Here is a 22,314-nt window from a genome sequence, read left to right as displayed (position 1 = left end):
TTGTATTGAATGTTGGTGTAAAATAATAGGAATGTAAGGATCAAATTATTTCAATTATTCTCAGGTGGTGATTAATGGAGCCTGGAATTCAAATCGAATCACCTGTTTGCGTGAACTGATAAACTTGTGAAGACTTGCCATCCATGCCCAATTAAACATAACTTAATACTGAATAGAATCCTGAACACAAAGAGATGCTATATTTAGGATTGTGGCGAAACCATGTGTCTACTGCTGAAAAGCTGTTCCACGTGAATGCCAGATCACTCACAATGACAAAAAAATAATTTGCTTTGTATTGTATCGAGTATATTTCTATCCAGAGAAAAATAGAGCTTTTAATTATCTCTTGTCATGTGAATCAAAGTGAGGTCTCTCGTATGGTTCATGGTATGGTTTGGTTGAATGTTTGATATTTGCCCTGCGATCGACTTGTAACCAGTCCAGAGTTTGGACTTCCTCTTATTTACAGTAAAGTCACCTGGGGTAAGCCACGAGGTGACCTTAAATAGGGCTTGCACCACATCTGTTTTGTGGTTCATCGTGGGGTATCTATCGCGCAGGGAAGACGCCGACGGTGGCCCAGCTAATATTTGCCATATTTGTCATTGGTTGCTCTTTCATATTTTTCAACAATAAGCCTACAGACTACAAATATTTTACTTTTTCTTATGTTCATCTTTTAATTATTTTTACCAGGAGAAGCCAAGCTTAAACTTTAAGGCAGTAACTCCAAAAGGTTGTACTTGTTTGTCACAAATATACTTACTGCAAAGTCTCATCGTGGCAGAATTCAGGGGCTATTTTCTCCAGCAGGAACTGGGGTGTCAGTCAAAGTGGACGGAACTATAAACACAGTACAAATACCAGTCAATCTACAGTATTGTTCAAGCTTCTTCTAAGGAAAAAATATATACCAGGAAAAGCATGCTCGAACAGCTGAACTTTATCTGGAATCAATCAAATACTGTATTTAACTTGAGTTTGAATAAGTTTATTATTTTAATCTGACCACAGCCAGAGTCAACCAAATTATCTGTTATATCTATTATAGTTTTGTTTTTTTACTAATTTAGTTATACGGGTTATAGGTCACATTGATGGTGGAAAAGGTTTTGAAGTGATTGACCTTGGCCTCATTTTTTTATAACCCAAAAATCTGGCATTTGAGTATGGGTCTGTGCATTTTTATATCCACTAAATGCTCTTCCACAATATGGCAGAAGGTACAAATTAAATTGTGTATTCACTCGTTGCCCTTCAGACAACAGAATATGCTTTATGTTCAACTGAACATGCCTATATTTTACACCAACGTGCATTTGTGAATAACGGAAACGAGATCATTAGTTTTGGTTTGTTGACCTGCCATCACATTTTTATAGAGTAAAATAGTGTTTCTCAACCTAGATAGTAGTGTGCCCCGAGGACCAGGGTTGAGGAACACTGGTGTAAAATATATGCGCCTTTAACCTACTTTTGTCAGAAGAGAATGCACGCTAGCAAATAACACGAAGTAGTCCAGAACTAATTTAAAAAAAAAATGCTAATGTCATCTAGCTAATGGCTCGTAGCAATGTCGGACAAAATGGTGGACAACCTCTTTTCTTGATTGTCTACAGGTGACGTCGACTTCGACAACATATTACACCCACAGTCCAAATAATAACCAGTAAAACGGTTAGGAAAGGCAAAATTATGTTTTCCTTGTTTTCCATTATTGTTTTTATTTCCCTGCGAGCGACCGAACTAGTGTAGCGAAGACGTGTTAGCGCTGTGCCATACGAGAGTACAGAAAATTATGAACCCCTCACCAACAATGACGCCTCAGCTACCGCTGCTTCATTCCCACGCCGCCAACCAGATACTTTTAAAAGTTTTGCTGTTGGAATCTTCTCGGAACAAGCTGGAGCAGGAGCTTCGCATCATCACTAACAAGGTACCGTAACGACTAAAACGGCAATACAGGTAGGACGTTAGCTAGCAAACAGGTCGGCCGATCCGTCCCGTGAAAATAACACCTTTTAAAAGGATTACGTTATGAAATGTAAACCTATTTGTACCTTTATTTTGTTTTAGAAGCCTCACAATCTCGCGTCTCGATTTCTAAAGCCAATTCTGACGTACGTGTATTTTGTACAGTAAGTCGCCATTATATAGATGTGATAATGTCGTTTTTGCTCCACAAAAATATCGCTTAAAGCATCAGGGGTGGCTCAGTTAAAAACACTATGTTCATTATTTGTACTTACTGGTGAACTGCCGTTTTTTTGTAAGTGTTAAAATAGGTTAATCAAAATATTACCAACGTATTTTAATAAGGCAGTGCAATTATGTACAAAGGTTGGCACGTTTTGTGTGTTTAATATATAGTAAACAGAGATGGGTAACTTAAATGCTGGAGGCCACAGTGTTTCATCAGTGCTGCTGAGGTGTGGGGGGGATGGAGCACATTGCACCACACACTTGCTAAACCAATGTATGACAAATATGGACATATGTGCAAAATGTGTGCTCTTAAAGTATTTCATTTTTGATATTGGACAATTCCCCAATATCTGAGCATTGCTGATATTTCCGCAATGCAATGTGACGCTTCCTTTATACAGTGAAAACTTGTTTTGCTTTTGCCTGTGACCAGAATACAAAATAGGCAAATTGTTGTAGTAGTCAAACAGACAATTCATATTTTTTTTTAATTAAAAAATAATCCACACAAATCAAATACAGCGTTGTAGTATAGCACAATAAAAGACCCAGTGTAAGCGTAACTAAGACATATCTGCCATCTAGCGGTGATTGGTGATGTTACAATTTAAATTACATGGGTTTGTGTTTGTTTGTTTGTTTGTTTTCTTTCATTATTTTTTCAGATTTTGGGTTATTCAATTTTTTCCCCCCATTTCCCCTGGTTTTTTTGTAATCGGATATTGAATGTTTATGAGTGTTTTTTGCGGCATTCTTTTGTGTTAAAAATAATAATAAGTTGTTGAATTACTCCTCCATGAAGGTATATCAAGATGTCCAAGTTTTCCTGATGTCCAAGTTTTCAACAAGTGTCTACAATGACATCTCCAACGCTTTAGATGAGAAATGTCAATTAATCGACAGGGTCTCAGTTCTGCTGAAGGATCTAACATTCGGTAAGTCAACTAGGCCATAAAGCCTTAAAAATTATACCACATTTGCGATTTAGGCAGTATCTCTTTGACTGCCAGACGTTTTCAGAAAAGGGATGCCGTGGGTGCCAGCTGATTTAAGCATTTTTGACTGATCTTTCAAGGTCCACAGAAAATTATGTGTTTGGACTATGGAAACACACATACTACCAAATGAAAGATTGGACTCTCATCTTTCATCAGAAAAAAAAAAGTTTGTTCCTACCTTATTCCTTATTATATCAGTAATCAACAATAGAATATGGATAGTTTCACCTCTGTTTTGGGAAAAAAACGTATTTTAACGTCTTTGGCACTCCTTCATAGGATTTTACTAAACGTTATTTAACGTTTTTGGCAGTCAAAGAGGTATTTCTTGTTCAGCTTCATTCATCTGATTACTTTCTTTCCCTGCCTTTTGATAGAGCCTAAAATTGATCAACACCCTTTACACAAAAGTGGGGTAACAGCAAACCTATGCCAACCATTTGAAGTTAAAAGGCCCCTGTACGCGGATGCACTCAGGTTTGGGCCCTTGCAGAACTCCATTATGGCTACTTCCATTGTCAAAGCAGTCCAGGGCCTGAGAGCTAGACTTGGCGTTCAATGGCTGACTGGGTTCCTCACCACTCACATCCCAACAGTACAGATGGATAAAATGCCAGTTGAAAACTACTCTGTTGATACTGTCTCCTCGCCATTAAGTTATAATGTTGAAGAGCAAGAAACACAAATACAAGTTGAGGAGAAATGCCAACCCGAGGCTGCGATTGTTCCTGCTGCCCTCATTAAGAGCCTTAAGGTCAACACAGAGTCAACTCAGAAGTTTATTTGGGGGCCTGAAGATGTTGTTCATATGCAACACAATAAAAAAACTACTACCCAAATTCTACACATCCTAAAAGCAAAAGCCAAAACCGAGAAGTCACTGGATGCCTTTTCTTTCACAGTGCTCGCAAAGCCGTCTGTGGAAACACACCGCGACGGTCCTCCTGTCAGACACACGTCACATGAGCTGATTGATGGCAATGCTTCAAAGACGCTTCTTGCAGATACATTAGACCACGTCCCTCTTTTCAAGCTCAAAAGGCTGGATTCAAATGGCTCGCTTACATATTCTTGTGTGATCGCAACCAAGACTGAATTGTGGGATTTTGGAGCTATTGAGGCAATTGTCACACCAGATGAGGATAAAGCAATAAAGTGGTGCCCTGACAACGATGACCGCCAAAGTGAAAAGTCTGAGGGAAACAAGGCTCGCATGACTAAAACCCCAACATTCCCATGTGAAAATTCTGAAAATGATTCTCCCAAAAAGCCCCAAACCGAGTCAACAAAAATTCCCAAATTCCAAGTGCGCAAGTTTGAGGAACTCGAGGTTGTTGTGTGCCATATTCTGAGTCCAAGCAACTTCTACATCCAGCACGTCGACTCCATCACCAAACTGCAGGCGCTTTTTACTCGGTAAGTTATTTCACCCCCATCTGCTTTTTCTCAGATTTTTACAGCCCTCGCTGATTCTGTGATCACATTTTCAGAACTTTCGGGGCACTTATCCTTATTGTTCATTACTGTTCTTTGTAGATCTCCCTCCTCCCCCTGTTTTTTTTTTTTTTTAATAATATTCCACATGTTTTTGATTGCTATTACGTTTTTTCGGTCCTCAAGTTGCAGCTGGGAACCCAGTAGTTCATATGCGGAGCAGAACTGCATTCCAGACATCGGAGCCCATGTAATGGCCCGGTTCCCTAAGCAAGAACAATGGTGCAGGGCTCAGGTGACAAAGATATGTGGTGTAAGCAAAGGTGGGTCCTTGTATTTGTGTTGGAGGTTTGTAGAGGTAGCCACTAGGTTAGGCATAAGCAACTGGCGGAAGTCATCCACACTGCAGTTGGACACTGAGTCTCTTGTTTATTCAAGTAAATGAAAATAAATGTTGGGATAAATACAGTGCAGTACAATTCAAATGTTGTTTTTTTCCTATTTCTAATTAAATTATGTTCTATGCGCCCCCACTAGTTTAAACACGGCATTCTGATTAATACTGTTTTGGGGAATGTGTATTAAGCAGAAAAATCCGCCCATTTTTATCCATTTCAGGGGGCAGCCATTTTGCCACTTGCTATTGACAGTTGCTCACGGCCGAGGTAATGACCAATCGCGCCTCACCTGTTTCCTGAGTTTGGTCATGTGCCGTTTGCAGGCTGAGCCGTGATTGGTCGTTACGTGATATTTTCAGTCAACAGCAAAAAGTCGCAAAATGGCCGTCCACTGAGATGGATAAAAATGGGTGGATTATTCTCGAGCTGGGTATTCGATTCTAATATCCTCAATCAATTCGATTTCGATTCACTAGAGTTCGATTCGATTTTGATTATTTAAATTTTTTGTTTCCCCTATTCGATTCAATCCGATTCACTTCCCTTCAATCTGATATTGATTAACATCCATTCTTTTTAAATATCAAGGATATGATTAAAAACTCCACAAACATTCAATTTTGTGGCGGCAGTAACTGGTTAAATGGTTTAGTTTATTAAAGAAAGTAACGTGTAATAATCACTTACACAAACACTGACATCAGCAAGGATGAGATGAAAATATTTTCAGAATTCTAATTTAGTAACTGTAAATATAAATTTTAAAAAAATCTGAATTGTCTTAAAGTGCAATAAGTCAGGTCTTTAAGAAATGTGAGAATACTTTTAAATTAATGTGAAAAGTCAATTTCAAGCAAACAGTAAGATACAAAAAATGGCCTTTAAAGTTCTATTTTATTATGAATTTATGGGAAAAAGAGATATTAAAATAGCTGATTCATGGTTTTATGAATCAATATCAGGATTGAAAAGGAAACTCGATTCGATATCGATTTATTTATTTTTTACCCAGCCCTAGATTATTCTGCTGTCCTAATACTAATAAAATAAAACTTTTGGGTTGACATCCACTTAATTAAAAAAAAAAAAAAAGTAACTATTATGATGGTAGGTTGCATTAGTGGGTTCAAATTACAGTCTGGCCATTTTAATAGTCAAAGTTGCCCATCCCTGCTGCAGGTGGTACTAGCGTCTCATTTCACTTGTCTGCTGCCTCCTGGCGGAGACTCCTTTATGTATTCTGGCTCCTTGTCACAAGATGAAACCACTGACGGGGCCGAGTTTGAGACTTCCATCAAGGTGGAGGTGAGGAGGCTGGATCACGGCGACACCGCCTGCGTGTCACTGTATAACCTCCAGGAGCCGAGCCCAGAAATGTGCAGCTTACCACTCCAGGCAACGCAAGTCTCAATGGCAAATGTGAGTAGCCCCTTTTTAATTATTTTAACAGCAATATTGCCTTCATGATGTTCCACACGCATGGAAGATCATCAAAAGCGCCAAGACCGTTTCGAGACCACATGTGTGAACTGATATGATCGACGTTATTTCTAAATGTGGTTCTAACAACAGCGCCGAGGCATAAAATAAGACTGCAATCACTTTTTGTGACCAACAGCGTCTCAGATGAAAGTCAATTTGCTGATGCTCAAATCTGCTCTGCTTTCTGTCCCACATGCTGGAGGCGGAGGCTCAGCAGGCAGAACAGCTGACAAAATGACAGCTTCAACATCATCTAGTGATTATGACCTAGTCCTCTCCATGCGGCAGATCTTTGGATCTGTTTATTTTGATCGTTTTTTTACAAGGCCAAAAAAAATCAAGGAAATAAAATACGGGAGTCGCTGCTCATCCAGGAGACTTCTGAGGAGGCAGCATCTGTTGTATTTGTGCACTATATTCATAATTTTTGGTAGAGGAAAGAAAAAGTCAATAAATTACTAACAGACCACTTGGGGTTTCTCAAGAGACCACCACTGGTCTGCCGACGATACTTTAAAAACACTTCATTTCCTCAAAACGTAATTGTTCACACTCTTATCCCTTACCAAAGATACTGTAGGTACTGAGAAAGGAAACTTCTTTTTTCTTTTTTTATCTCCGCATGTGTTTTGTCTACTGCCTCCGCTTAGGTGATTCCTATAAATGGGACGGACTGGTCCGAAGAAGCAGTTGACTGGTTTCGAGCAATGGTGCACAACCGGACCTTCTATGCCAGAATTTACACAAACGAGCCCGGCGTGTCAGTAGAGCTTTTCTTGGAAAAAGGGAAGCTTGGAGCGATGAGGTACTGACTGTGAAAAGAGGCCAGTTAATCAATTAAAAGCATATGATTATCTCATTTTTAAATCGATGGAAAACCTCATAAAGTTCTGTTGACACAGGCTAACTTTTTCCTGATGATGTGTTTACAGCAGTCTTTATTGAGCCAAGGCACGTGCTTCACATCGGAAAAATCTCACCGCACACCACTTAGCAAAATGATTCATAAAACGTGGATATACAGATTAATTATGTACCTTCTGTCATCTAGTTAAGAGCATTGAATTGTTGTGCATGTTAGTCTACATGGTTGGTAAAGATAAATTAACACAAACTGGTTGAGAATAGAGAATAGTCTTTCTTTTCGCAATGCTGCATATATGGTCGTACACACGCTAATGACACACGCTAATGATGATGGAATATATAATAGAGGGAAGCCACTATTTAAGGATATCAAAATGGCTGCTGTGGAAAAAGGCAACTAAAACCTCTTTTAATGTACATGTATTGTAGCGTTGGTGAACTAATTTAGGCCAAGCGGCAAACAAACAACAACTCTTTAATGAAAATTTGCAAGTAGCTCCGAACCCGCTTGGCTTACCAAAACAAAATTCTGTGTTGCCTTCATGGCCCGTCCAGACCATGGAAAACTATCCAACCCGTGACCAACCCACAAGGATTGATAGAGAATACTAATGTTTTTTTTTTTTTATCAAATCAGAAAATGTTACATCATATAATCAGGTATAATTCAATTTTGCATACACTTTAGCATATGTAAGTTTACTGATTGGAGAGCGCTGAGTTTTATTTTTTAAATATGTTTATTTATTGATAAATGCAGTGTTCAAAAAGTACAGTGTTTACATGTCATGTTTTATGCAACATGAAAGGTTGGAAATGTTGAAGTGATAAATTGTAATTGTAGTAGAAAAAAACTGTGACATTAAGGCTTCATTTGCCTTTAATTTAAGATCCTGTAATCTATAATTGATCTGGTATTGTTTGAACTTTTTTGTTGGGTAAAAAATTATTTGAAAAGGACCTTGAAAAAAATAATCGTACATATCATCGGAATCGCAGTTTTTGGATTATTATTAGATTATTGTCCATAATCGTTCAGTCCTAATTTTAGACATAGAAGGGCCAAAACATGCCTTGCGAAATTAAACTGCACCAAAAAAAACCACCATAGAGTGCTAGAACTGCACAAATGGAAATCAACGTGACTTTTTTAACAGATATGCTGCTTTTAATATCGTGACATAATGACAACGATATTGTGGCAGTTTTAATATCGCGATATTACGATACTGCCGTTATCGTTGCATCCCTAATACAGTATCTAGGATTATGCAAGTGATGTACTGGTTATTGATTGCTAAAGTATGTAACTACCGGGTCTGTATCATTTGTGCATTGCAGGAGGGGCCCGCCATTGTCTTTGAGACTAGCCCAGAACGGACATGCAAAACACAGCAAACTGAAGAATATTAGTTTTCGGAAAAACAGTAAGGATTTCAACTCAGAATGTGATTCTACTTCTTCTGGTTGCATACATACAACTGCATAGAAAGTCGGGTCGGCTAGTAGCTGATGACAAATTTTATATTTTTTCACTGTACTATAATAAAAAAAAAAAAAAAACATTTAAATCACAGGAAGGAGGTGTATTGCATTCCAATAATCAATTTTTACCGAAAAGGAACAGCTGATACATCAAATTTATGCAGAGTATCAACATGGCCTTGGCCCTTGGTGAATGCTTGCACACTGTTGCTGTATGCCAGTCTGCGTACTCCTCAAGCCCAAAACACGTGATTAGCGACTAGTCGACCCCATGCTCTCGACTGCACTATGAAGTAGGAAATTTGCCAAGTCTGTACAACCCGTACTAGTAGCACGACGCTGTCAGATGGTTACTCCTAACTAGGTCATTTACTTTTCAGACCGTGTTCAAGTCCAATTGAGAGCACAGGATTCCGACTGGGAGAAGTACCTCATCTCATGCTACACTCAGCGAAAAAACTAGCCGAAAGAAAAAGTTATGTATGCTTTAATGCCTTAAAATAGGTGATAGTGATGCTTTGTAGAAGGTTATTCTTAAATAGGGCTTTTTCTGAACTGACTTTTGTCATGTATCAGCAAGCATGTGTAGTTTTATGTAATGGCTTAGAAGAAAGTGCAGCTAATATTTGCCACTATTGTTGTTATTAAAACTGTGTTTTGCTCTTTCATTTTCAATTTGACATTTTTAGTTATGGGACTGCTGAGCGTAGCAAGCAAGCAACACATATTACTATCCTACAAAAATGGTTTTACTGCGGTTATTATATCATCTTCCACGGATTTTTCCGCAAAAATGCGGCCCGTACCGTAGATGGCACCGGGACAAATGAGGTATCAAACGATGCGGCTCGATCTGACTCGGTGCGGCATTATTTTTCTAGGAATTCCCACTTACCACGGCGACGCAATACCCCAAAAACTACCCCAAAAAGTGCCATAGGAATGAATGGGAAATGGAAAGACAAAATCACACATCAAGCACCTTTTTCCAAGACACGCTGTGCACGCATACGTTATCCGACCGATACGAATTTTAGCTCATTTTGTAGGAATTTTTCCCATCTTAAGCTCAGTGTCGAATTTTTTTTTAAGGAATGAAAGCTCTCCCCTCTGTGCGGGTTCAAAGACAGTGAGTCATATAGCATTTTAACACACTCTGTTTTAGCAATTAGCCAGAGTGCCGGGAAGCAACAAATCTCTTGCCAAAAGTCAAAAGTTTCACTTCAAGTTGTCACCATGGCCACAATCTTTTCTCACTAGACGTCAAATTCTCACATTTTGTAGTCACGAGTGTCTTCTTTCAGACAAACTAACTTTTATTTGGCTAAGCTCGGACAAGTCGGACCAACTCGCCTATCTCTGCCATGTTAAATTCAGGCGCCTTTCGTTCTTCATTTCTGATAAATCATAAGTTTTCAACCTGCTCTCTCATTTGGTCATTTTTCATCCGATTAAAAAAATGAGAACATGCTCGTGTTCCCCAAACCCTTGCCGTTCTAACGAGCCATTTCTTGAATCTGTATCTTGAACCGTTAAGTCGTGAGAGGCTTTTGTTCAAGGGGTGCGTCTCTCGTAGAATCTCAATGGAATGTGGGGCGCGTGACGGCTCCAAGTCAAAAATGGGTGTGCGTTGTTAAAGTGACAGTGACATATTTTTAGATTATCGTTAACTTCCACATTTCTTGACCGATTCCAGTCGTTTACATTTTAAACTGTTCAGCTCATTACCAAAGAGTCAGCAGTCCCAGTCAAAATTTCCGCGGGAATTTTTCTAGTTTATTCTAATATTGACTAAGGCTCAACAAAGTTTAAAAGAAGTCTCGTTATTGCAGGTTCCTTGTCTTTCAAAGACGTCGTACATCATGGTTTCCATCAACTCAGGAAATAGTGAAAGCGGAAGTGAAGTCGGTTTTCTTTACAATATGTTCTTTGCCCCACTTGTCTAAAAATATAATTCTGATCATTAATATTGGACTGGTGGAATATTATTTAGTTAAAAAAAAAAAGTACCACTTATTGTTACACCCGCCTAAGTGGGATGAAATTCAAGATCACCAAATGATTCCTGAACGCGACCCTTGCTTTTGCTCACCGCTCCCTCAGGGGTTGGGTCAAATGCAGAGAGACAATTTTGCCCGACTTAGGTGAGTGTGACAATCAGTGGTCCTTGAACTTATATATTAATTAAGCAGCAAAATCCACCTGTTTTTATCAACCCGACAAAGTGGTTATTTTGCCACTTGCTGTCGACTGAAAATGACATCACAGTGTCTTCCCTAAGGGCTCGGGTAACGACCAATCACGGCTCACCTGTTTTCCCGACTTGGTCATGTGACGTTTGGATGCTGAGCCTTTAGGCATTGTGATGTCATTTATATTGACAGCAACTGGCAAAATAGCCACCCCTCAGATAGCTAAAAAAATGGGTGGATTTTATTGCTTAATTAATATTCCGCAAACACAATGTTAATTAAATACCACGTTTAGAGTAGTGGAGCTGCATAGAATTTTTTTTACGTGACTTCTGTTTTAACTTCTTATCTGCATAAATTTCACTGTGGTTAATATTGAGTACCTACACAATATCATTTCAGTCTACATACAGTAGAGTGTATGTACCACTGCTTGTTAAGAGAGGGGGAAAAAAAGATATGTAGAGAATGAGTGAATTGAAAATGTCAGCCGGCCACCACTTCCCTCCCACCACATTGTCATGAGTGACGCACTCAGTCATTGTACACTGCGAACAATCCACCATGTTTTAGGGGTTTTGTTTAGTTTTTTATTTTGCCCGTTCAGATGTTCAGCTGTCGTCAGAGGAGATGCAAATTTCTAATTGACAGTGCATTAGCACTAGCATTAGCTTTGCTACCATAAGCATTCTATTATGTTACAGTATAAGAAGTGAGGTTTTGTGTCGTTATGTTCTTGTTTAAGACTGCAAAGTGACTACAAAAGGTACAAACTCCAAAAATGTTTTAAGGTCACAAAAGATTTTATTTTTAATTATGAGAATCATTTAAGTGAATATATATTACAATTCAAAGTTAAAAAATGTATAATTAGATCAGTCATTGTAGTGTTTATTTGCATATCTGATGAATGTTAAATAGGTACTAAACAAATTTCAATCACAATATTTCAGTTAGGCCATATAAAAACTTCTTACCCCCCATCCCCCCCCCCCAAATAGGTCTTTATTTAACTACACTTCATGTATTTGAGTAATCTGACTTTTTTTTATTTACTCCTTCGTCATCTGAGGTAGTTGAGGCCTAGGTCAAGTTTACCTCTGAGAAATGTTACCTGACAAGGTTAGAATTTAAAGACTGCTTTAAAACTTTATGACTCTCGCATCACGGCGTCTTCCATGAAGGGTTGCCCAGAGTTGAAGAGTTAATACATCATCTTGACTCGTGCAACCTGTCAGTGACAGCAGCTCAGGTCAAAGGTCAACTTCAGGGTTCTGCCCTCCCTAGCACAATAAATAATGAGGCATGGTTGTGTCCACACAGATTCCTTCTTAAGCCCCTCCGGGGGTAGGCGGAAATCGAGGCGTTTGATGTGAAAGAGTCTTGTTGCAGCGCAATAAAGAATGCTATTGTATGGTAATGCTTTAGACAAGACCATATGACCGCTACGGTGCAGGGCACTGACTGGCTTGCGGCGAGGAGGAATTGATTAGCATTTTCCCAACGCATGGTGTTCTCAACACTGCATTTTGATTTGCTGAAAAAGACAAACATTTTCAATTCATTTCTTCCTGCTTTGTACACTTTGCGTGTACCATCACCGCTGAAGGTAAAATGCATGCTTTTATCTTTTGCTTGTATTACTCTTAAAGAGGTCAGAACTGGTGTGGATTATTGCCAATATCACCCAGATGACCGTCTTAACTCTAAATTGTTTACAACTGTATCGGAACATCTTTTCACTTGCAAAGTCGGTGGTTAAAAGCCTTTTGCAAAAACAATAGAAGTCTTTCACTCATGTCTGCTTCCTTGGAGGAATTTGTTGGCATTCTGTCTGGAACTGGGCTGTAGGTCCGTTTGGAAGTTCCGTATTAATACAGGGTGAGCTATCACGTGGCTCAGCGGGTGTTCGACAATTGGCTTCGACTTTTTGCGTCTTGTGACGGTGCTAGGCCATCGCCCCTGCTTTTATAGACCCAACGCACATTTTGGCATTTCCTGTCGTCGATCGTAGTCAACTCATCGGTTAGGATGGTCACCTTTGGACCGGGAACTGCTTACGCCGCTTGCACAGCCGGCTAAGGCTGGTAAAGATCGAAAGCTAATATTACAACTTTGAATAAGAAGTAATAAGTTGTTGAAGGAATTTCAACGAAATGTAACATGTTCGTCATAAGTGTAAATATTTACAATGTTATTGTTTTTCAGCTCTGGAGTCGAAAATGAACTGGGGGTCCTTTTACGCCGTGATCAGCGGCGTAAACAGGCACTCAACGGGCATCGGACGCATTTGGCTCTCCGTCATCTTCATTTTCCGTATCCTGGTCCTGGTGGTTGCGGCGGAGAGCGTCTGGGGGGACGAGAAGTCTCAGTTCACCTGCAACACCCAACAGCCCGGCTGCAACAGCGTCTGCTACGACCAGTTCTTTCCCATCTCGCACATCCGCCTATGGGCGCTGCAGCTCATCCTGGTCTCCACCCCGGCACTTCTTGTAGCCATGCATGTGGCCCATCGCCGCCACATTGAAAAGAAGATCCTAAAGCGGGCGGGCCGTAACAGTCCGAAGGAGCTGGAGCACATCAAGAACCAGAAGTTTCTCATCACCGGAGCACTTTGGTGGACCTACATGATCAGCATTGTTTTCCGAATCCTCTTTGAGGTTGCCTTCCTGTACATTTTCTACATGATCTACCCTGGCTTCAGGATGGTGCGCTTGGTGAAGTGCGATTCGTACCCGTGCCCCAACACGGTGGATTGTTTTGTTTCCAGGCCCACAGAGAAGACCATATTCACTGTTTTCATGCTGGCCGTGTCCGGAGTTTGCGTGTTGCTCAACCTGGCCGAGGTGGTCTACCTCATGGGCAGGGCGTGCAAACGGTTCCTTCGCCGCAATGAGGAAGAGTCCAAAGTGGACTGGATGAGTCAAAAATTGTCTTCCTACAAAATGAGATCAATCAGCTGATAATGGACTTTTTTTTTTTTTACTGTGAGAGGTGATTCTTCTTTTAAACTAAATATCCACAGAGCATGTTGCTCAGTATTCATGCTATGCTATTTATTTGCAGTGTAAAATAGTGAACGTATCATTTTTATTCTAATTGTTTATCAGCTGTCAGCAACAGTTTTTCAATTTCAGTTTTCACTAACGTGGTATTTGCGTCATATCTTGAAGATAGGTAAAAATATGTGCACCCTATCAGTTCTAGTCTACGTTTGAATTCAAAACAACTTGTTCACACATTTGAACTGCTGTTATCAATTTTCTTTGGTACGTATACAGTCGGTATAATCAGGGCCGGTCCAGGGCATAGGCAAACTAGGCGGCCACCTAGGGCGCTATCTAGTGGAGGGGGCGCCAAATTGCAGGCAAAAAAAAAAGAAGATAACAAATATTTTTCCCCCTCAGGTTTTCTAAAATTAAATATGTAAGTGACCATGCTATTATTTTTGTTTTTGCATTTTTGTATTGCAGAATTGCGTTGATCTATTGTGCTATTTTATACTTTTATTTTGGAAGGATACAGGAAAAGGTCTCATAAGCCGGTAGGAACTGACGTAAGTCACCGACGTCGTGCCGTTAGCGCCGTCTTCCAAGTGCAGAGAAGACGTGTGCGCGCCACAGGAAATCGGAGAAAACTGTTTACAACTTATTCAGTTAACGATTTTTTAGCACCTGGCTGAGAAGGGAACGAGGTTCGTATTGGAGCAATGTTTCATTGTTGAACTAATGTTGCTATATTTCATGTTCATTGTGTAATTTACTGTTTAATAAAATGTTACAGTTTTCGTCCACTGGAGTGTGCTAACGCTCCTTAGAAAATATTTAGCAATGCTCAAGATTTTGTTTTATTGACTAAGAATCTGTATTTCTGTATGGTTTATTTGTGTTTTAAGGCAAGGTTCAAATGTTTATTTACAATATAAATTGGACTCAAGAGATTGTCAAGGCACATATATACATATATATATATATATATATATATATATATATATATATTTAAGCACAGTGTTAATGTTGAAAAAGGTACATCATGTTAGAGTGGCTTACAATAATGCAAAATGTACTTTTTAGGAATAAAACCTCTGCATTGCTTTTAATGAGCACTTGGGCCTATTCTGCTTCTGTATTTTACTGTTGGTAATTATTGTACTTGGAGAGCAAAGTAAGTTGTTTTTTTTTGTGATGTAAAAAGATTGAGAATGACACAGTAGTGTAATTCATACAAAATATTATACAGAACAGCTCTTAAGTCCTTCTGTAGTTATGTAATCTTGCTGCCGCTAATGTTGCATATGCATGTGTTCGTGATTGAAATAGTTCATTGGTGCCAGAACACATCATACAGCAATTTTCCAATACTGTTTTTCACATGTTAGTGCATTACCAACAACTACTGGCGAAACCACTAATTATGCTCAGCTGCTTCGTTCAGTAGCACATTGCAAGAAGCAGCATTTGTTAGTTGATGCGGCTAATTAAAAGTAAATGCAGCATCCCGACATCTTGTGTGGCATTATACATTGATGGTTTGACCTTTTTGACTTTTATTTTTGCCTTATAGCTTTCAGCAGCGGAGCGAAAACAAGAAACTGGAACGGACTGGAGACATATCCATTCATTTCTAAGGGGAAAGTGTTTTGAATTACAAACTCTTATCTCAAGGCACCATTTAATCTAAATCTCCAAATTACTAATCATTGAATTTGTTCCTTTTTATTGCTGATCGTTGCTGCTTTTGCTCCTTTCTTTCCACTGTGAGGATCTCCAAATCATGCCCCCACCCAATGATAGTAGAGACCCCTGCACTATATTTAGCCACCAGGACCACTTGTGGCCGGAACAAACTGCAGTCGAGCGCCTCATTGGACAGCTGCCCTGTCACTCACGCAAACAACCAAGTGGACAGGCTGTAATAGTTTACATTCGAGTAACACTGGGCCAAATTTAACCGCGGCGGGGGGGAGGGGCAGGCTGGACATGGTTGAGAGTTTGTCTATTAGTGTGTTGTGGTCAGTGGAAGAACCTCGACCGGTGGCGTTCTGGAACCTGCCCGCCTGAGCCGGTCTGTGCGGAACTTAAACTGACGCTGTGGCTGGTAGAAGTCTACTTTTCCTGTCCATTCAAGGGCATTGCTGAGAGGCCCCCCCAAGATCACGTCGGCGCGGCGGGCGGCCTCATGGACCCTCAAAGACACATAGGAGTTCAGTACAAGGGATGTAGAAGGTGACAAGGTGGGTGAATGGTTCAATAATGACTTGTTTGAATATTGAATGGACCACCCCATTATTGCCCGATGCTTTCTAGGTGCCGACATTACTTCCGTGGTCCCGTTATGAACTTCAACCTCGTCTAGCTGGTGTTCCCTTTCACTCAGAGCGCCGATCACGTTGCCACTGCTGGGGCCACGGGGGCCACGACTTGCAGGATCATGACTGGAAGCTGCCTTCCCCGTTCTGCACATGCCAAATATATACCCTCTTAAAGTAAATATAATCCTGTTGTGGTCTAGGTGGAATAGAACGGGTAGCCCGCCAAGTTGTACACTTGTTTGAACAACCCGACTCTTGAGACTCATTTCACTCTGCTGGACTTGGTAAGGCATTTTAGAGGAGGTGGAGGATACTTCCCGTAAGTGTTAGTTTGTGTTATTTTAGTCATGTAATGTACACTATATAGACAAAAAGATTTGGACATGTCGTCATTACAACAGGACTTTGAAATGGAGCAAAAATATGGAGTTAATCTCACTTTCGTAGATTCCACTCTTCTGGGACCAATTTTGACAAGATGTTGGAGAGTATCTGTGGGATTTTTTTTTGTTCATTCAGCCAGAGAAGCAGGGTTGAGGTCAGGGCTTTGTGCGTGTTGTTACACACTAAATTCATCCATTCGAACGTGCCTTTATGGACATTCCTGTAGGCTTTCCCTGTACAACTTTGACTTTTGCGTGCTCAATACTGCCCTTTGAAGGGCGTTGTCTTATCATTTTGCCTCGGTTTGAAACCGCGAAAGACTGTACAAAATGGTGGACGTAAGATGGACACGCCCACTGGCTGAGTGCTTGGGAACTATCTGGCCAAACTAACAGTAATCCTCCCTTATTAGTAGTAGTAGTAGTAGCTACTTATGCTAATACTATGAGTATTGTTCGTAGTAGTACATAGTAAATTTTGTTGAGTACATTTTACTCTGAAGAAGACTATATTTGGTCCTAGTATAAACTTAATACTCGTAAAATATTCAACAACGTGTCAGGTGGAATGCTCGTATGCCTCCATTTTTGATCTCCTTTGGGACAAATCAGCAATATTTTAGCTAACGATTGGTCTAGCATAGAGTGGCTGTCTTCCATGCTGAAGGTTGTGGTATCGTTCCTCAACCCTTGAGCATTTTATTGTTGTTGGTGGGGGGTTTTGTTTTTGTTTTTTTAGTATTTTACTCTCTTCCAGGTGTAACCATTTACTCTGTTTAGAGTGGGACCGAATATAATCTTTTTAGAGTAAAATTGTAATTTAAAGTATTTTTAGTGTAGTTATTGGAGTACATAATGTTTACTTATGTGAACTATAATAATTGTAACGTATAAGTTATTAGTAGTAGTAGTAAGTCTAGGAGTAGTCCTAATATTGGTTGTAATAGTTGTACACAGCAAATTCTGTAGAGTAAATTTTCCTCTAAACGGAGTCAACTTGGTCCCACCCGAAAGAGTAAAATATTCAGAGTAAATTTTACTCAGTCTTTTTAATGTGTACAATAGAATTGGCGTATCCCATTACAAAAACATAGTAAAGTTTTTTTTTCTCCAGAAATTCTAGGTACATTTTAGAAGATTTTTTTTTAGTACATTAGTTCATTTAAAAAAAGTTACACAAGTGTTGAGAAAATAACTCACAACCTTCAGCTTGGGAGACTGCCACTCTACCACCTGAGCTATTGATAGATATTATAACATTTTTAATTCTTCATTTCATATATTAACCATTGTTATACTTTATTAACATTTTAATTCTTTATATTAACCTTGTCGAGATGTTTTGTGTCCTGTGCAGAGCAGATGGTGTTGATTTCGGTATAATCTGACCTTAAGCTGGGACATACTATTTAGTCTAAAAAAGTTCCTTCTCAGCGCTTTGTGCGAAAACACATTTGGTCCTTGAGAACAGAATCTGTTTCGAGCACGCACTCCTGACTCTGTTTTCGCTACTGCTCATGGAAAAGTACCCAGAGATATGTTTTGTCTACAAATGAAAGAGAGGAGGTCTTTTAACTATAAGAAGCCATTGTACACGCGGAAGAGCTACATTCGACGCTCTGAATCCCACCTGTTTAAGTGATGCATTAGAGGCTGTTAAATGTCCAGAGATCTCTGTTAGATTAAAAAATCATTTTTGCAAAGGTGTTTTTTCTTACATTAAATCTGTCTTCAAATTTTGGAACACGCAAAGAGGACAAATACTTTTAATCCTCTTTCACTATGCCACTGCTACTGTTTGCTAATATCCAAAAGGAGACCAAAAACGATGGAGGTATGAAGATTCCAGCAGATGAGCGATATACGAACACACATTTCATCAAAATCTCTCCTTGCAAAATTTACTTAGAATTTCCGCGTGAAAAACCTTTTGTGAAATATATTTGTTTTCATGGGGTAGGCAAATTCTCTTGTACACACTAAAAATACTTAGAGTAAAATTTACTCTGAATATTTGCCTGTCTTCCAAGTGTAAATTTTACTCTGTTTAGAGTGGGACCATAAAAACTCGTTAAGGATAAAATTTATTATACGTGTAAATTTTACGCATATAGGTGTGGTATTAATGGAAAAATACAACTATTAATAAAAATGAGTTAATTGTGGTAGTATTCAACCATTTTGAATATCCACTTTGATTTGTAAATGTTGAAGTTGTAGTCAGATACACTAAAAATACATTTAATTTTGTACTGAACAGCCTTTTCCCACTCCCTCCAGTCCCAGCTGTGTGCTCACAAAGACCATGGGGGACTGGAACCTGCTGGGGAAGCTCCTGGAAAACGCCCAGGAGCACTCCACTGTAGTGGGCAAGGTGTGGCTCACGGTCCTGTTCATCTTCCGCATCCTGATCCTGAGCGCCGCCACGGAGAAGGTGTGGGGCGACGAGCAGTCGGGCTTCACCTGCGACACCAAGCAGCCCGGTTGCGAGAACGTGTGCTACGACAGCACTTTCCCCATCTCCCACGTTCGCTTCTGGGTGCTGCAGATCATCTTCGTGTCCACGCCCACGCTCATCTACCTGGGCCACATCCTGCATCTGGTGCGCATGGAGGAGAAGCAAAAGGAGAAAGAGAAGACTCAGCCGCCAGACAAGCCGGCCCTCGTGGCGGATGCCCTCAAGCATAAAAAGGCCCTGATGAGAGACGAGACAGGACACGTGCGCCTGCAGGGGGAGCTCTTGCGCACGTATGTTTTTAATGTCATTTTTAAAACCCTCTTTGAGGTGGGCTTCATCGTCGCCCAGTACCTGTTGTATGGCTTTGACCTGAAGCCCATGTACACGTGCGACAGGCCGCCGTGCCCCAACGTGGTCAACTGCTACATCTCCCGCCCCACCGAGAAAACCATCTTCATCATTTTCATGCTGGGCGTGGCCAGCGTTTCCCTCTTCCTCAACCTGATTGAGATCTACCACCTGGGCTTCACCAAGTGCCGCCAGGGCATCACCTTCAGGAGAGGCAACCGGTCACCCGAAGTCATGTCCAAGGCGCACAGCGACACGGAAGCGCCGTACGGCCCGACGTATGACGAATACTTCCACGAGCATCGACCTCCCAGCTACAACCTCGCCTCGACTCTGTCCGCCGCCGCCCCAGACTCATCCTTTCACCCGGCCTACAAACAGAATAAGGACAACTTGGCGGTGGAAAGGAGCGGCAGCAAGCTGGAGGAATGTGACCTGAAAGGGAAGAAGCGAGGATCCGCCCCCGGGTCACCCACGCAGAGCAGGCAGGGCCGCAGTGCCAAGTACAGCAACAACAAGACTAGAATAGATGATCTGAAGATATGAGACATTGCCGGCAAGGCTCTTTGGAAAAATGTATTCGTAATGCAGGTTTGACTCATTCCAAGTAAGACTTTCATGGTCCACAAAGTTGATTTTGTGAAACATTTTGTTCACAATAGATGCAGGAAATGGCACATGGTCCACTTTTTGGAGGCAACACAGTGTTGGCTGTCCTTAGTGCTGTTCTAATTTCACAGTAATTTCTCCATAGAAATTCATTCATTCATCATTTTTTTTTAAGTGATTCCTTCCAAGAATGAGAAATTAACCACTTATTAATAAAGAAAGTATTGGTGCACTTAATGGTAATACACACACAAAGTACGCCCCGCGCCATCACAGGGTTGTATTTATGGCACTTTTTTTTTTCTAAGGTATTTAAATACACTTTAAAATGACACATTTTTATACTATGTATATATATATATATATATATATATATATATATATATATATATATATATATTGAGAAAGAGCCAGAGCAATGGATAAGACAAAAAAAATACACAGTGTACCAATTCCTCCATGTGTTAGTAAACAATTCCAAACTAGCAAATTTAACTTATCTCACAATATTCATGATGTACATTAGAAAATGAACCTACAGCCATCACGTTCTGAAGTCATAAAACACAGGATGGAAGAGGATTGAGACGTTGTATCTCTTCCTAGCCTAAACTCTTTAGCAAAAATTAGGCTGAGCTTGAAATACTTCCTGTTTTCATTCTACTTCTTTCAAGTTTACATAGTTAAATATAGTGTTCCGTCATCTAGTGGACTTACAACAAAAAACACTTTCCTATGTTGCTGTAATTTTTTTTTTTTTTTACCATGATCTTTCTGTAGTGGTATCCAAAATACACACTCACACTCACAAAAAATATTTTTAGTTAGTTTGACTTTCCAAAGCGAGATCGCAAGTGCCCAACACTCGTCCTCCTTCTCACCATGATTAAGACCGACAACGAGGCACTCTAAAAAGCCCTTACCAGTCAAATCCCCAGTTCATACACTTTCTGTCAAGTCAGACTTTTTTAAAAAAGCATCTCCTCTCTCCTCACTCCCGCCTTTTATTAGGTGAAGTGCGCACACTCACAGCCAACAATGAGACGCTCTAATTTTGCCATGCCTGCAGACTATCCAAAGGGAAGATGCATGTTTGAGGTGTATGCATAGCCGGCCAGCTAACTGCATGTCGCGCTTGTGCCAGATAATGGTGAAAACCTGTTACCGTTGTTTATCAGCACAATTTGGTACTGCCTAGTTGTCAGTCTGTACAACTTTTAAGCAGTTATCTTCAAATTAATCTCTGAATTCACTTTACAGGGTCTTTAACTGATTTGTGAACACTTTCTGCCACTGACTGAGATCTCTTCAACTGCACATTAATACAGCGAAGTAGAGGTTTGCTCAGGTTTTTTAATCGAATTTTGTTAAACTCCATGTTAAAAAAAAATTCCCTTTACTAATTCCACATGTTTATTTCTGACTTGCACTCTTGATGAAGCAAGACAGGGTGAACCTTTTCCAAGTGTCAGCATTCAGCATAGTTGTCAAGTGTAATGTTGTGAAATAACTGGCACTGGTCGAAACACTGTATCTAATTCCAGGTCGTGCCTCAGTAGAGATTGCGTTCGTCTCAGGAGTTTCCATGTTTGTATTGTGTCATTATTTCATCACCCGGCAAAAACATCATCCAAAGTAGAATTGTCCGTATTTCAGTTTGTTTTTTGATTGCTGTAAAGTAGCTTCTTGGTGACACTCATCTTTAAAAAAAAAAAAAAAAAGGAAAAAAGAAACATGTAAATAAAGCTGTCTTAAACTTTCCACTTATTTGAGCATTTCGCTTCCCTCCTGATAAAAGTCAGCAAAGGCTTAATTCACATATTTTCGCGTGCAATTATCCCGTGGCGTGATGTGTGTTAAGAGTGAGTTTTCGGAAAAGCACAAGATGCAAATTGATTCGAACATCATTCGTTGAAGTTAGCACAGATGACAAATGGAGATTTTGCGTGCAAGTTTGAGTTCTAGTATTTGGTATTATTGTAAACCACTGTAACAAAATGCTGGACAGTTTTCTCGGCATTAGACAACTGAATCTACCGACGTGTTTTATTCAAATGTATTGCACATAAAATGTCAATTTAAAAAAGTACCTAAATGAATAGAACTTGGGCTGTTATAAAAGAGTAAACGCAAATGTCTGC

At 40.0% G+C, this 22,314-nt stretch overlaps 2 protein-coding genes across 3 annotated transcripts; both read left to right on the top strand.

Annotated features, from left to right (window-relative positions):
* The first annotated feature begins 1,225 nt into the window (after positions 1-1,225).
* Positions 1,226-15,565, top strand: LOC144058776 (uncharacterized). Its single transcript, XM_077577295.1, has 12 exons — positions 1,226-1,939; positions 3,011-3,143; positions 3,584-4,622; positions 4,827-4,963; positions 6,297-6,457; positions 7,171-7,325; positions 8,729-8,814; positions 9,253-9,322; positions 11,810-11,830; positions 12,945-12,969; positions 13,079-13,151; positions 13,273-15,565. The coding sequence occupies exons 1-12, from the start codon at positions 1,802-1,804 to the stop codon at positions 14,025-14,027; spliced, it is 2,793 nt and encodes a 930-aa protein (XP_077433421.1). The 5' UTR covers positions 1,226-1,801; the 3' UTR covers positions 14,028-15,565.
* A 535-nt stretch (positions 15,566-16,100) lies between these two features.
* LOC144058977 (gap junction alpha-3 protein-like) lies at positions 16,101-20,483 on the top strand. 2 transcript variants are annotated; one of them, XM_077577710.1, is made up of 4 exons: positions 16,101-16,297; positions 16,371-16,659; positions 19,039-19,506; positions 19,612-20,483. In XM_077577710.1, exons 3-4 carry the CDS (start codon positions 19,064-19,066, stop codon positions 20,108-20,110), a joined length of 942 nt encoding a protein of 313 aa, XP_077433836.1. In that variant the 5' UTR covers positions 16,101-16,297; positions 16,371-16,659; positions 19,039-19,063; the 3' UTR covers positions 20,111-20,483. The 2 variants fall into 2 exon arrangements, with proteins under 2 accessions (XP_077433836.1, XP_077433835.1); XM_077577709.1 differs by having other exon boundaries at positions 19,039-20,483.
* Positions 20,484-22,314: the final 1,831 nt, after the last annotated feature.

Source organism: Vanacampus margaritifer, chromosome 10 (assembly GCF_051991255.1).
Source record: "Vanacampus margaritifer isolate UIUO_Vmar chromosome 10, RoL_Vmar_1.0, whole genome shotgun sequence".
In the NCBI taxonomy this organism is placed as follows: domain Eukaryota; kingdom Metazoa; phylum Chordata; class Actinopteri; order Syngnathiformes; family Syngnathidae; genus Vanacampus; species Vanacampus margaritifer.
This window is presented reverse-complemented; position numbering and strand designations above follow the sequence as displayed.

What these genes read in the sequence shown, in the direction of transcription:
- LOC144058977 (XM_077577709.1), top strand. Translation starts at nt 19,064, where the DNA reads ATGGGGGACTGGAACCTGCTGGGGAAGCTCCTGGAAAACGCCCAGGAG.
- LOC144058776 (XM_077577295.1), top strand. Translation starts at nt 1,802, where the DNA reads ATGAACCCCTCACCAACAATGACGCCTCAGCTACCGCTGCTTCATTCC. An exon ending in CTGCAGGCGCTTTTTACTCG is followed by an intron (nt 4,623 to 4,826) that starts GTAAGTTATTTC and finishes TCGGTCCTCAAG; the next exon opens with TTGCAGCTGGGAACCCAGTA. An exon ending in TGCACAGCCGGCTAAGGCTG is followed by an intron (nt 13,152 to 13,272) that starts GTAAAGATCGAA and finishes ATTGTTTTTCAG; the next exon opens with CTCTGGAGTCGAAAATGAAC.